This window comes from Pantherophis guttatus, chromosome 1, assembly GCF_059756535.1.
Source record: "Pantherophis guttatus breed Tessera chromosome 1, ASM5975653v1, whole genome shotgun sequence".
In the NCBI taxonomy this organism is placed as follows: domain Eukaryota; kingdom Metazoa; phylum Chordata; class Lepidosauria; order Squamata; family Colubridae; genus Pantherophis; species Pantherophis guttatus.
The window spans coordinates 280,778,751-280,793,578 of NC_142063.1; the positions used below are offsets into that span (position 1 = coordinate 280,778,751).

Sequence of the window (14,828 nt, forward strand, 5' to 3'; positions counted from 1 at the left end):
ATCTAACAAATATTTCAAGCCACTTCAGCATACAGATTTTGAGTAACATGTTTCCCCAAGTCCACCAACAGGACATGTTCCCCCTCATCCTCATGGATATATTTTATTCCCAAGTGTAAACAGAGCCTTATCTTCAACCAGAGATATTCCCAGACAAAATAAGAATAAGAGGTTTGCCATGAGCTGTTCGATTTTAATCCCAAATTTTGTAGGTCTCATTTCACATTAGTTACTAATCATAAACTTTAAGAACCCATTTTAATTTTGGCTCCAGCTTGCATTGAGTTGCACACTGATGTACATAAAGTAGATATGCATTTGTAGTTCATTACATAGAGGTATTGTTTCTGACTTTGTAGTGATTATTGTTCAACACTGCTTTATACGTTAGAGAGAATATTTGGAAGGAAAATGGCAATCTTAATATTGCATATATATTTTCTATAGATTTTAGTTATGTTACTTTTTGTTTGTTAAGGCAGCAAGAAGAATGAAATAAATATCAAATTTAGGTGCTTAAGTTAACAACCACATATTGGATCCCAGCAGAAGACCCAGAATTTATAAACTGGACAATTTGGCATTATTGGAAGTAAGAGAAAAAGAAAATGCAAATGCACTAGGGTGGGGCTGAGCCTGTTGAAGGTCCTGGGTCTCTACTTCACTCCCAGCATTGCCGCCACTGAGGACTGCCATTGTGTAGGGTGCCGAGAAGGGCAGATATGGTGGGAGAGATAACCGGTGGGGAGGAAATTAAAGAGGAGGCAGAGGAGACAGTTCCTTACCTTACTGAAGCCCGGGACTGGGAGTAAAAAAAACTGGGATTGGCATAGGTAGGGTGTATCCTCACCTGATGACCAGTGAGATTCACTTAATTATAGCAACAGAGATTGCCAGAATTACCATCACAAAGTGATACAGTTGTGTGATGTCAAGCTTTATGACTACATCATTTAGTGACACAAATTTTGGTCCCAATTACTACCATATTGTTAATTTGAAAACTACCTGTAATGTAATATGCAAGTTTTATAACAATATAATAAGATAATAATAACAATAACAATAATAATAATAATTTTTAAAAAGAAAGAGAGAGAGAGAGGAAAAGTATGTAGAAATTAAAGAAAATATATTTAGAATCAATATCACTATTTCAAAATAGTGTCATCACATAGGAGCTAGGGCAATGGTCATGTTTAATCTTGCTGAAAAAAACAAATGTTTTATGATATATTAAGGACTAACAAGCACATTGTTACTTAAGCTTTTCTGAATAATTCTGAATAATAATTCTGATTGGCTGGAGGGAAAAGGAGGGAACAGTAACATGAAAAGTGAAAGTTAGCTAAAATTATAAATGTTCAACAAGTAGCTGTTAGGTATGGTACAGTCATTCTTATCTAAGTAACCAAAACACAGAGAGAAAGGCATTATAGTCTGTTTAATCCGTAAGAAATTAGGTTAAATTTCTAATGATTTCTAGTCCTCTATTTTACCATGACATTTATTTATATCATTTTTTATGATATAAAAAGCTCAGAGAAATAACTGAACTGTTTCTCTCCTGGTTGTTTTGCAATCATCAGTATTATGTATCAACAGAATATTTTCTCTCACATATTGGTTATCAAACACATACAGATAGAATAATTTTATAGACACATATGTTGAATACTCAGCATATGGAAGAAAAGGAACATTTTCAATTTTATTTAAATTTTCAATGAAAGTCAAATTCGTAATAAATTAGTAGATAGGTTAGTTTAATAATATGAAGGCAGAAAAATACATGTAGATTGTGTGTCTGTTTATACATACACGTACTAAATATATCTTCTAATACAGTGAATTATAATATCTGATTTTTTTTTCATATGTGTTGTTCTACATGTAGAGCATTATCTCAGGGTGTCATGACATTTGAATTTCAGCCTTCAGAATCTGGAAAAACATGCTTAACAAAAAGCAAGGTATGTTAACTAAATAATAAATTATAATAAATAATAAATTACAGTTGAAATTAAAATCCCAAGTAACGTAAGGAGGAAACAGCTGGAGGAATTCAATACTATTGATTACTGATTATAAAAAAGGAAAGATTCTGCATTTTATAAAGAAAAATATTTTTATTATTATCTTTCACTATAATTGGAGTGAGACCTGGGATTGGTCAGTACAATTTTCATAATGACATTTACTAAAGAAATCTGTTGCATTTAGAGCCTGTAAACTTTAATCAGTAATATGAAATGCATCGTCTACTTCTGAAATGATCTGAGTTTCTTTAAGTAGCTATTCCTCCTTTCTGAAGAAAACTTACAGTATTTTACTGACTTTCTGATTTATTATTTTTATTATTTTTGTGCAAAAATTTTGCATAAATAATTATCTTTATGTATAAAGTTGCAGTTAATAAACTTTTACAGTTGGGCTAAAGTTTTCAAAAAGAGAAAAAAAGCATCATGGGTTCAATAATTAGGACTTTCACATTCTTGCTTCCAATTAATAGATACCTACGTTTAAGCTAGAAGGAAAGCGAAATAAATGGCATATGACTTTGGTAAATAAATAAAAATAAAGTATGTGCACAACTCTCATAATTTTTCCCCATTCATTCTTTTCCCCCCTCTGTTTTTGAAAACTTTGTGTTAACAGTTTTTGTTTTCAAAAAAATGTTACTATTGTAGAAAATGATGCTTTGTGATGGCTGTCTTTTATCTTTTTCTCAGGGGTTATTATTTTCCAGAATATATGTGGTAGAAAATGTTTATAGTTTTCCATTGAGGATAATCTATTTATTTGACAAGGGTAACACTACAGCATTATTCAGATGCAGCTAATGAAACAGTGACTTTTATCTTAATTTTTTTCTTATGGAAGGTGACCTTCAGGTAGTGTAATGTTGTGGAAACTCCATGCAAAGTCATCTATCAACATGCTGTCTCCAGAGTGTCACTTTCTGTAGGACGAGCTAATTAAACTAGTTAGACTTGGCTGATCTTTTAAATTAAAGGGGAATGTGCAGGTGTTCTTTAGTAACTGACATGTTTTTAAGACTCTGCTATGCTAAGCAATAGTATTTAGACTTGTATACCACTCCATAGTCCTTTACAGCCCTCTTTAAGTGGTTTACAATGTTAGCATATTGCCCCCAACAATCTGGGTCCTCATTTTACTGACCTCGGAAGGATGGAAGGCTGAGTCAACTGTGAGCTGGTGAGGATCGAACTGCTAGTATGAGCAGTGAATTAGCCTGTAATACTGCATTCTAACCACTGCACAGCTCTAATGGCTTTGATAACAAATAATGCCTAATAGCGCCTCCAGTCCTAGATTTCAAAATGAATGGTTAAATCAGCATCAGAAAAACAAAAGGACTATATTACCACAATAAAATCAACAAATACTTGATCATTGTTAATTTACTGAGAGAACATATAGTATCAGAACATTTTTATCTTTTTATAAAAAAAGATAAAAGGTCCTAAAAAAATTAAAGTCTTATCTCTAATTTTATTGCTTGGATTTGACCAGTCTGTTGACAAATATGTCAGTACTAGAGTGGGAAAACATTGAACCTCCACTAGAAAACTCATATTCTCTTTTTTCATATCAAAATCTATTTTAGGCTGAATATTGTTGTCCACATAACTTTTGATGTTCTCCCAATTCATTTGTTTGTCTTCAATAAACTTGAGCTACTCTTAAAAGTCAGCATCCACCATCAATCACTCACTTGACAACAGTCCTTATCTAGATAAAAAGTGTTCTTCTCTCCATCTCAGTGTTCTAAGCATTATGTATCAGTACTATAATCAACTAAACAGACATTCTTTGTGGCTATTTCTAGATCATCGGAAGCCATCACATTATACCCTCAATGTTAAACAATAATCCAAGAGCTGATTATTTCTACCTTTAGATATCTCTTCAAAGATATTTATTTCAAGGAGATTTTTATACCCTCTTGTTGATGTTTATTTTCAGTTAGATTGTGGGTTTGTGTGTGGCCAGGCTATTTTGTACAAATACTGGCTCCTACTTCAGCAGGGTGGCACAATAAACTTGCATTTGTGATGATCATTGAGAATGATGAAGATAACATTTCATTCTTCTCAGTTTTACATATTTTATTTCCCTTAAAATAAGAATTATTAATATCTGCAATAAAAATTAGTAGTAGTTTCAGGTAGAAATTATGATGGCCACTTGTGCAGTCACACTCTCCATTTTCCTTCTCCTCTACAGGTATTGAAGTACTTGCATTTCTGCTTCATGTTTAGTTTTTATTATTATTTGAAAGATTGCACAAGAAGGTGGGCATCAGTACCTTTGGTGGTGTGTTTGAAGAATAGACTCTTACAAAAACTTTTCCTTAGCTATAAAAGTAGTCTGAATGAAACTTCGGGCACATGCACATCTCACACACAGATAGTGCCCTAAATGTTAATAGCTATATCCTCATTATTTCATAACAATAATGAAATGTGCAAGTGGCTTCATATCTCACAAAAACAGAGAAACAGTGAAATATGATAATTAAAATATTGATTATATTAGCATATGATCAAGAAACTCAATATTGGGCTGTCATTCTTTACCAACCCAACTTAATTCATAATATTGTGGGGATAAAATATGGAGAGATTCTCTCTGAACACCATCTTTTGCTCTCCAATTACTGCTTACACATACTAAACTCCATAGTTATAAAGAATAGATTGGACACTTTTCAAAATCAAAGCAAGACATGGCATGACTTAAAAAGGAAATAGACAACATTTGGGCATATGGCAACTTTGAGAAAGCTTTTGTAAATGTTTTAACTGTGGTTTTTGGTTTTTTTTTAGCTTTCTCACATACGTGTTGGCTGTCCTCCATGGAAAAAAATAATTGTAAACATGTAAGTTGTTTCTTTTTCTACTTTTGTGTTATCTACTTATATTTCCTTGTAACAAAGTTAAATATTAAAACAATAATTTTTTAGTATAAGTGTCTGTGCGTGTAACAAATACAAATAATTTTTTGTATTTTGATTGTGTATTATACTGTTACAAGAAGAAAATAGAATCCATAATTCTTTATTCCTGTGTTTTGATTTACGTGTATGGATTTGTGCCCAATAAATTCTTCATTTCATAATATTTCCAGATTTAAACTTTTCATATAAACATATTTCCTTTATAAAATTTATCTCTAAGGCATGATTTTTACAATTTCTGTAAGAACAATTTTCAGGCTCTGTAAAGAAAGCTCTTTATATAAAAGATGTTGAAACTCTGGAAAGAGTGCAAAGAGCAATAAGAATGATTAGGAGACTGGAAGCTAAAACATGCAAAGAATGATTACAGAAATTGGGTAGTCTAATGAAAAGAAGGACTAGGGAGAGACATAATAGCAGTGTTCCAATATTTGAGGAGCTCCTACAAATATGAGGGGGTCAAACTATTTTCCAAAGCACCAAAAGGCAAGACAAGAAGCAATGGATGGAAATTAACCAAGGAGAGAAGCAACCTAGAACTAAGGAGAAAAGTCCTAACGGTGACAACAATCAATCAATGGAATAGCTTGCTTCAGATTTATCGGGTGCTCCATCACTAGAGGCTTTCAAAAAGAGACCAGACAAATCACAACTTTGTCTGAAATAGTATAGTGTCTCCTTGAGCAGGGGGTTGGATTTCCAACTCTATTGTTCTATGTTCTATTTTACCTTTAGCTTTGTATCTAAATATCTTTTATTCTGGAGATAATTATTTTAAGAAAAATGTTGTTATGGGCATAAATATGTGCATCCCGACTCTAGAAATAGACTAAACACACAAATATAGCAAGGATTATTTGTATTTACATATTTCTAGAAAAATAAAAGGCAAGCTGAAGAAAAAATATTTTTTGAGATAAATGACAAAATTTGAAAAATGTACAGCATACAGAACCAAGACTATTAATTAGGACATAATACATGAATGTCTATTAAGATATGACACAGGCAAAACAAGTAAATGACTTATGATAAAGTAGATGCAAACTTTTATAAAAACAAATTATAACAATGGAAGGGTTTCTGAAAAAAGAACCACTAAAATTTATTCCAAGCGAAACTTTAAGAGAAAATTGGTACAGGATGATTTAGAGATGGTTCATAACTCTTGAGTTTTCCTTTTTGTGTGACATGTAATATACAAGGAAGCCATTCTTGCTTCAATTTAGTCAAAGATCATTAACAAGCACGACCAATGCCATTTCCTTCCCATAATAAGACCTGAATCCTTATTGAAAAGGGTCAGATAATCTGTTTCATCCAGGACCTCTGAAGGTGCCAGACCACTACCTTTTCCACAATCTTCTCCCAAAAGGGGAGGTTAGAAACTGGATGAAAGTTGTCTAGGCAAGTGGGATCCAATGATGTTTTTTTAAAAGAGGGGTCAAATTAGGACTTCCTTAAAAGTCTCCAGAAATGTCTCCTCTTCTAGTAACATATTAATCACTGCCTGGACCCACATGCTAGTTACCATCCTGGAGGCTTTCACCATCCAGAAGGGACAAAGATCTAACTGATAGGTGGTAGCACTGACAGCATCAAGGACCCTGTCCACTTCATCAAGGCCAACAGGGTTAAACCGTTCCCAGATAATAGAGCATGGCCTCTCTCCAGGCATTTTACATGGACTATCTCCACACATGGGATCCAATTGGGAATGAAACGGCGTTACTTTGTCCATCAGGTGCTAAACAAACAGCCCTGCAGATGATCACCCGAGCCTTCCTGAACCAGGACAACACTCTCAGGATCCAATAAGAATGATCCTGTCCAAAGCTGCCCTTAGATTCCAGGCCACCACCAAGGCTTCAGCAGGACCATGTAGCAACACCTATGATATCCCCCAGTTCCCTATGGAACCCATCAGGGTCCATCAGTCACCAAATGGTTCCACACTCCCTGTGGAGGGGGCAGCATATGAGAGTCTTAAGGACACCAGGGTGTGATTGGACCATGAAAAGGGGGATAACCTAAAATCCCCCACCAGGTCACGTTGCCATTGCTCAGACAAGAAAATCAAATCTGGTGTGTAATCACTGTCCTGAGTCGGACCTATAATAATCTGGGATAGGCCCATGGCTGTCAAGGTGGTCATGAATTCCTGGGCTGCTTCTGAGGCCACATCCAGGCCACATTCTGGGGACTGCAGATTGCAGTCCCCAGAACCATGAGTCTGGGAAACTTCACCGCCAACCCTGAGATTGTCTCAGCAGCTCAGGCAGGGAGGCCGGTATACTAGTGACAATCCCAACTGATTCTGTGAGTCCAGCTTCAGAAAAACGGTCTTGCAATCACAAACTTGCAGAGCAAGATCCATGAAAGCCAAAAGATACTTTCTGATAACCACTCCTATCCGGCCCTGGGGTCTTGGCTATGCCAAATCTAAAATCTGGCTGGACATATTTCCGAGAGAGACACACACCCTTCCAGACTCAGCCAGGTCTCGGTGTTGCATGAATAAAATAGAGCTGGAAGGGACTTTGGAGGTCTTCTAGTCCAGCCCCTGCTCAAGCAGGAGAACCTATACCATTTCAGATAAGTGACTGTCTAGTCTCTTCTTAAAAGTCTCCAGTGATGGAGCACCCACGATTTCTGAACGCTGTTCCACTAGTTAATTGTCCTCACTGTTAGGAAGTTTCTTCTTAATTCCAGGTTGCTTCTCTCTTTGATTAGTTTCCAAACATTGTTTCTTGTCCTTCCCTCTGATGCTTTGAAAAATAATTTGACTCCCTCTTCTTTGTGGCAGCCCCTCAAATACTGGAATATTGCTATCAGGTCAGCTCATTCCTCCTTAATGAGATCTTGAATAAGGGTAGCCTTGTTATTAACTAACCTGGCATTTAGCAGCCACAGCTGAACCTCAGGGCCTCCAAGGGTATGCTGTCCGGGAACTGAAGATGAGTTCATATTGGCCGAAATACACCACCAATATTATACATCGGGGGCATCTTCCCCTGTAATGGCCAGCCATCTGGCTCCTGTATCCCATGCCTGTCCCCACTGAGATACATTGTCCTGCCCTACATCCAGGGGTGAAATGCTCCCGGTTCGGACCGGCTCAGGCGAGTAGGTAGCGATGGCGGCGGGCAGTTTGGAGAACCAGTAGCAAAAATCCCTGCCCCCGCCCCCCATGCCCAGCTGAGCCGCGCGATCATCAGAGCCTTTTTTTCCTTTTAAATGGCTCTGACCAGCCAAGCTCTGACGATCCAAGGTCTGACGATCCCAGCTGAGTTGCCTGCTAATCAGGCAACTCAGCTTGGATTGCCAGAGCCATTTAAAAGAAAAAAAGTTCCTTTTTTCTCTCCCCCCGCCAGCCTCCAGCTTGCTTACCTTAGCTGCTGTTAATTCGCTTGCTGTAATACCTGCAATTCATTGCATTAGCAAGCAACTGAATCTCCCTGCCTACAATCAAGCTCATTGGTGAGCAGCTCTATCTGCAACTTTAAGACTTGTGGACTTCAACTCCCAGCAAAGCTGGCTGAGGAATTCTGGGAGTTGAAGTCCACAAGTCTTAAAGTTGCCAAGGTTGGAGACCCCTGTTCTATTAGGTAAGTTTTTTCCCCCTTTGGGAGCTTTTAAAAAAATAGTTAATTGGGGTTTTTTTAGTTCTTTTTTTAGATCTACCCATTTAAACTTTAGAAAGTTTTAAATTTAGCTGCTTTTATATAAAAATAAAAATAAATTAAAATAAAATAATATTTGTGCAGCTTTCTGAGATTGAGTGTGTTTCTGTAGTGTTTCACTCTTAACTACACAAACACACAAAATCTCACAAAGCTGTATGTGGAATTTTGTGTGTGTAAAGTGTGAAAGTTGGTTTTTTGGGCTTTTTGTGGCTGTGTGAGGTTCCTGCTAGTTGCAGGGGGCATTTTGGGTCTAGCACAGCTGCTTTTACATTGTGGGTGAGCCAGTTGTGTTGTGTTGTGTTTTGTAGGTTAAAAAAGGGTAAAGAAGTGACATTGATTTGGCCACGCCTACCCAGTCACCTTACCACCAAGCCCACCCACTAATTAAGCCACGCCCACAGAACCGGTAGCAAAAAAATTTAAGATTTCACCCCTGCCTACATCCCCTAAGATGATCATTTCCTCTTCTCACCAATCCCCTTCCTGAAAGAGCCAAGGGCTCTGCCATCCTCCCCCAGTCACCGACAGTCATACTCCCAAGCATTTGGACTGGAATGTCCTTGCAATAGCGATCCCTTCACCCTATGGCTAAACTGTTACAATATACTTTATTTGGTGTGCCCTTAAAAGTAGGGACGCTGAGAATGTCGATCAAAAGGTCAGCAGTTCAGCGGTTCGAATCCCTAGTGCCACGTAACAGGGTGAGCTCCCGTTATTTGTCCCAGCTTCTGCCAACCTAGCAGTTCGAAAGCACGTAAAAAAAATGCAAGTAGAAAAAGTAACAGCGGGAAGGTAACAGCGTTCCTTGCATCTTTGGCATTTAGTCATGCTGGCCCCATGACCATGGAGACGTCTTCAGACAGCGGTAGTTCTTCGGCTTTGAAACGGAGATGAGCACCGCCTCCTAGAGTCGGGAACGACTAGCACATATGTGCGAGGGGAATCTTTACCTTTACCTTTTACCTTAAAAGAAGACTCTGAAACCTCAACTGATTCAAAATGTAGTGGTTTGATTGCTGATAGGAGGTGCTTGAAGCATTGTGATGTCTATGCCTAGATTGCTACGTTGATTACCAATAGGTCTCTGGGCCCATTTCAAGATCTTGTTTTTTAACTTTTAAATCTCTACATTCCTTAGTGCCAGGTACTAGTAGGATCATTTCTTTTGACCAGAATTACGTTGTCTCAATGTTCATATATTCATCCTAAGGGAAGCAGGTCCAAATGAAGAGGGAAGAAGGCTGGAGTTGTGACTTCTTGATGGCAGTCTCTCACACTGTAGAAACTTTTGTTTGTTTATTATTTTTTATTTATTAAATTTCTATATTATCCATCTCACCTAAGCAACTATTTACAACAACATAATAAAACAATATAAACACTTGATTAAAGCCATAGTTTAAAAACAGAATTAAGAACAAAGTTCTTGTAAAAGTTACACGTTAAAAGTGAAAATCAGAGTTTAAAAATTCAGAATTCTTCCATCAGTAAGGGGAGCTCCTACTTGCTTGCCCTCTGTAAGTGTAAAACATCATATTCTTACATGATTTTAAAGTAAACAGTGCACCTAGGTTACCTGTGTAATTTATATTGTATTTTATTTCATTTTTGCATATAAACTGCCTTCTGTTTATTAGAAGTTGGGGTGCATTGTATTCTTTGTTCTTTTCTATTTATTTCTTGTTCACTTTTTATTACTTTTCTATATTCTTCTTACCTTCAATTCAAAATTTGTATAACTTTATTCTGTTGAAAACTTGTTTAATAAAAATTACATAGAAAAAGTGAGAATATTTTCAAGGAAAATCTACCCAGGTACCCTTCTCATAGCCTTTTAAAATACTGTAAACAGAGTTTTAGCAGAGTTTACATTTGTAGGGAATTGTGTAAAATGTTTTGTTAGGTACTTTAATTTTGTATCATCCCTCCCCCCCGTCTCTCTCTCCTTCCCTCCCTCCCTCCCTCCCTCCCTCCCTCCCTCCAGGGGTGAAATCCAGCAGGTTCTGGAGAACCGGTAGTGGAAAGTTTGAGCAGTTTGGCGAACCGGCAAATATCACCTCTGACTGGCTCCAGTGTGGGGTGGGAATGGAGATTTTGCAGTATTCTTCCCCTGGAGTGGGGTGGGAATGGAGATTTTGCAGTATCTTTCCCTTGCCACGTCCACCAAACCACACCCACCAAGCCACTCCACACCCACCAAGCCACGCCCACACAACCGGTAGTAAAAAAAAATTGGATTTCACCACTGTATTTGTCTGTCTGTCTGTCTATCTGTCTGTCATCTGTCTGTCTAGCTAAGTAGCTATCATTAGAAAGAATTTGATCTATAATCAAAAGTTTATCTATAATATACTTTTATAGTTTTTAACCAACTAGCCTCAAGATGTGATTTGGGAACAGAAGATTAAAAGTCATATTCAGGCAATGCTGTTTTTTGTTTTTAAATTATATAAACACCTTTTTTTATTTTGTCATAGGAAACCTTCAGAGTGTGAGAATTTTACCTTCACTATACCTTGGTAAGAAGTATAAGAATTACATATATGCTAAACATTTAAAATGGTTAAAATTGTGTCTAATTCTGAGTATTGACTATAGAAATGGTCCATAAAAGTTTCTTTATTTATTATACTCTTCCTGCAAACAAAGTAGCAACAATTTATTTAAAAAAAAAAGACAGACAATGCATCATCAAAATGGAAACTCAGATTGGAAAATAAGATCAGCAAGTTGCGATCAGATGCAAGCAACCTAGAGCAGATGAAAAATAAGAAGCTGAAGAACAAGATCAAAGAATGCCTGATCAAGAAATGCCATCTAGAAACAAGAAAGATTAAGGAAGTCCTAGAAATAATAAAGCAACAGCTTTATTAGCAACTATAAGCATGAAGATCAGCAGATATGAAGCTCAAAATGCACACTATAGGCAGCATCGGCTATTTCAATTGAATAAGAGATGTTTCTACAAATCCACCACAGGAGAGGCTGCAGTGAACTAGTCGACACCTAACAAAGAAGAAACAGCACAGTTCTGGTTGCATACAACAAGAATGCAACTTGAATAAAAGAGATGGATAAGAATAAAAAACCATCTGAAAAAATTGTAATAACAACAAAACTGGTGGATAAAAGGTTAAGGAAGATCAAGAATTGATCAGCATTGGATAAAGATGAATTGCATGGTTTTTGGTTGAAACATCTGACTAGTCTACACCACTCATTGCTAAGCAATTTAATAGCAAAAGGTAACTGCAAAAGATAAAATTGACAAGTGGTTAATAACTGGCAAAACCTACCTGATAATGAAAGATTGAAGAAAAGGGCCAGCACCAGGCAATTATCCACTTATCAACAGCTTTCAAATTGTAACTGGTAATAGTAGCAGTCCAGTGGCATCTAGCTGAAAACAAACTCTTTCCACCAGAGCAGAAAGAAAATTGCCCAAACATTAGAGGGTCACCTCCTAATCAACAAGATGATTTTGGAAAACTACAAAAGAAGGAAGATCAACTTGAATGTAGCATGGATTAATTACAAGAAAGCATTCAACTCTCTGCCATATGAGTCAGTACAAACATCAGAAGCTTTCTGCAAAGATCAAGGATACAATGAAAGACACAGTTGCTGGTGAATGGTAATAGACTAGAAAAGGTTAATATCAAGTTGACTTAGCTTCCATTCTTTTGAGGTCAGTAAAATGAGGATCCAAATTGTTGGAGGCAGTAGGCTGACATTGTAAACTGCCCAGAGAGTGCTGTAAACCTCTATGGGGTGGTTTATAAGTGTAAGTGCTATTGCTATTGCTATCAGGAGAGAATATTTTCAAGAAGACTCACTATCACCATTAGTGTTCATTTGTTGTTCCACAGATTCCTCTATCAAGTTAAACCATGGCTATCATACAACAAAAACACCTGCCAGACTACCCCACATCATTTACATGAGCATACATTTAAAACATGGAAAAACATTATTTAAAATTGCTGCTCAGTACCGCCTGTACATACAGCCAAAACATTGCAATGGAATGTGGACTGCACAAATGTGCCACCCTCACCATCAACAGGGAAAAAATAGTAAAAACTAAAGAAATCCAGATGTTCTATGGAGATAACATAAAGACTCTGGATGAAAACAATTATTACAAATACCTGAGCATCCTTCAAACTGACAACATCAAATACACTGAAATCAAGAAGAAGATTAGAAGCAAACACATAAGTATGAGGAAGATCTTAAAGTCCAAAACTTGATAATATACTATCAAGACAATTAATACCTGGGCAAATCTAGTCATTAGAAACACAGTTGGAATAGTGGACCAGACTCAAATGGAACTAAAAGCTTTAGATAGAATAACTGTTGCAAAAGAAAATAAAGATAGTAATAGGACAGTGAAATGCCAAACCAACTGGAATACCATTAGCATTGACAAAAATCACAATCAGTCCATTGCAAAAGGAAGCTTTATTAGGAACAATTTGCAATCTGTGACAATATCTTAAATACCATCAAACATCTGTCTATACCAGGTCCTTTGGAAAGACTCAATAGGTGGATAAAAATTCCAAATCCAGTCTAAACATGACTGACTATGCATGCAACTGACTACAATAATAATAGACATCCTGGCACACATCCTGGAAATATCTTTAATTATTGGTAATAGTAATTATGATTGGTTGTTTCATAACCATCCTCTATATTAATTCTCATACAGTATGTATCAGAAGTATATTGTGTTATGACTGGCCACCCATCAAAAACTTAGGGACCCTATAGTCCTTATGAAGTGGTGAAAGGCTGAATCATTTATCTAGTGCAGATGGCATAGATAATATTGAATGTGATGTTTAATACTGGAATATTACAATTACAGTTCAGAACCTCTTTCTCTCACATTAGGAAGTATCTCAGAGACAAAAGCCGTAAAAGAAACAAAGTAAGAATTCCTATTTTATTTTAGTGAACTAACTGATGCAATTTGTTTTGTTTTTTCTTTTGTTTTTTTAACCGTACTAAACTGTCTTTTCCATAGGTAGTAATATTTGATATAAAAAAATATGGATGCCCATTACAGAGCCATTATACTCAGGACTTTCTTCCTCATGTTGAGATGTAAGTAAAACTAAAACAGTGTGAAGAATGAGAAAAAGATGCATTAGGAAGTATGTATTATAGACCCTTTCCCAAACTCTTCATGACAAGAATTGAAGGTGTCAAAAGAAATCAAGATGGTGGCCACAACTGTGCTATTGTAGACCTACACCTTTTTATATGTGCACAAAGGAACAGCATTCCAATCACACAGTCACAACTGTTATCTTGACTTTTTTGACCCTCATCCTGCAAATGTCCCTGAAAATTATCTAGATCCGTTCCAGTCGGGATTCAGCCCCGGGTACAGCACAGAGACAGCATTGGTCGCATTGGTTGATGATCTCTGGAGGGCTCGGGACAGGGGTTGCTCCTCTGTCCTGATCCTACTAGACCTCTCAGCGGCTTTTGATACCATCGATCATGATATCATGCTGCACCGGTTGGAAGGGTTGGGGGTGGGGGGCACTGTTCTACAGTGGTTCTCCTCCTTTCTCTCTGACCGGTCGCAGTCTGTGTTGACAGGAGGGCAGAGGTCGACCCCGAGGCCCCTTATATGTGGGGTGCCACAAGGATCGGTCCTCTCGCCCCTTCTATTCAACATTTATGTGAAGCCGCTGGGTGAGATCATCCGTGGTTTTGGGGTGAAGTACCATCAGTACGCTGATGACACCCAGCTGTACATCTCCACCCCAGACCACCCCAATGATGCCCTCGAGGTGATGTCCCGGTGCCTGGAGGCCATACGGATCTGGATGGGGAGGAACAAACTCAGACTCAACCCATCCAAGACCGAGTGGCTGTGGTTTCCGTCGTCCCGATATAGTCAGTTGGCGCCATCTCTGACTATTGGGGGCGAGTCGTTGGCCCCCACAGATGGGGTTCGCAACTTGGGCATCCTCCTGGACTCACGGCTGTCTTTTGAAGAGCATATGACGGCCGTAGCCAGGAGGACTTTTTATCAGGTTCGCCTGATTCGCCAGTTGCATCCCTTTCTGGATCGGGACTCGTTACGCACGGTCACTCACGCCCTTGTCACCTCATGCCTGGATTATTGTAAT

The 14,828-nt window shown here is 37.6% G+C and overlaps 1 protein-coding gene across 5 annotated transcripts in view; it reads left to right on the forward strand.

Annotated features, from left to right (window-relative positions):
• The window catches only part of CATSPERE (catsper channel auxiliary subunit epsilon), a 97,849-nt gene that overhangs the window by 68,396 nt on the left and 14,625 nt on the right, over nucleotides 1-14,828 (forward strand). For all 5 annotated transcript variants that reach the window (XM_034428222.3, XM_087882999.1, XM_087883001.1 and 2 more), the window contains 5 exons: nucleotides 1,898-1,973; nucleotides 4,854-4,906; nucleotides 11,148-11,189; nucleotides 13,576-13,612; nucleotides 13,709-13,788. In XM_034428222.3, the coding sequence (XP_034284113.2) occupies nucleotides 1,898-1,973; nucleotides 4,854-4,906; nucleotides 11,148-11,189; nucleotides 13,576-13,612; nucleotides 13,709-13,788 (288 nt within the window). The remainder of the gene's footprint in view (nucleotides 1-1,897; nucleotides 1,974-4,853; nucleotides 4,907-11,147; nucleotides 11,190-13,575; nucleotides 13,613-13,708; nucleotides 13,789-14,828) is intronic.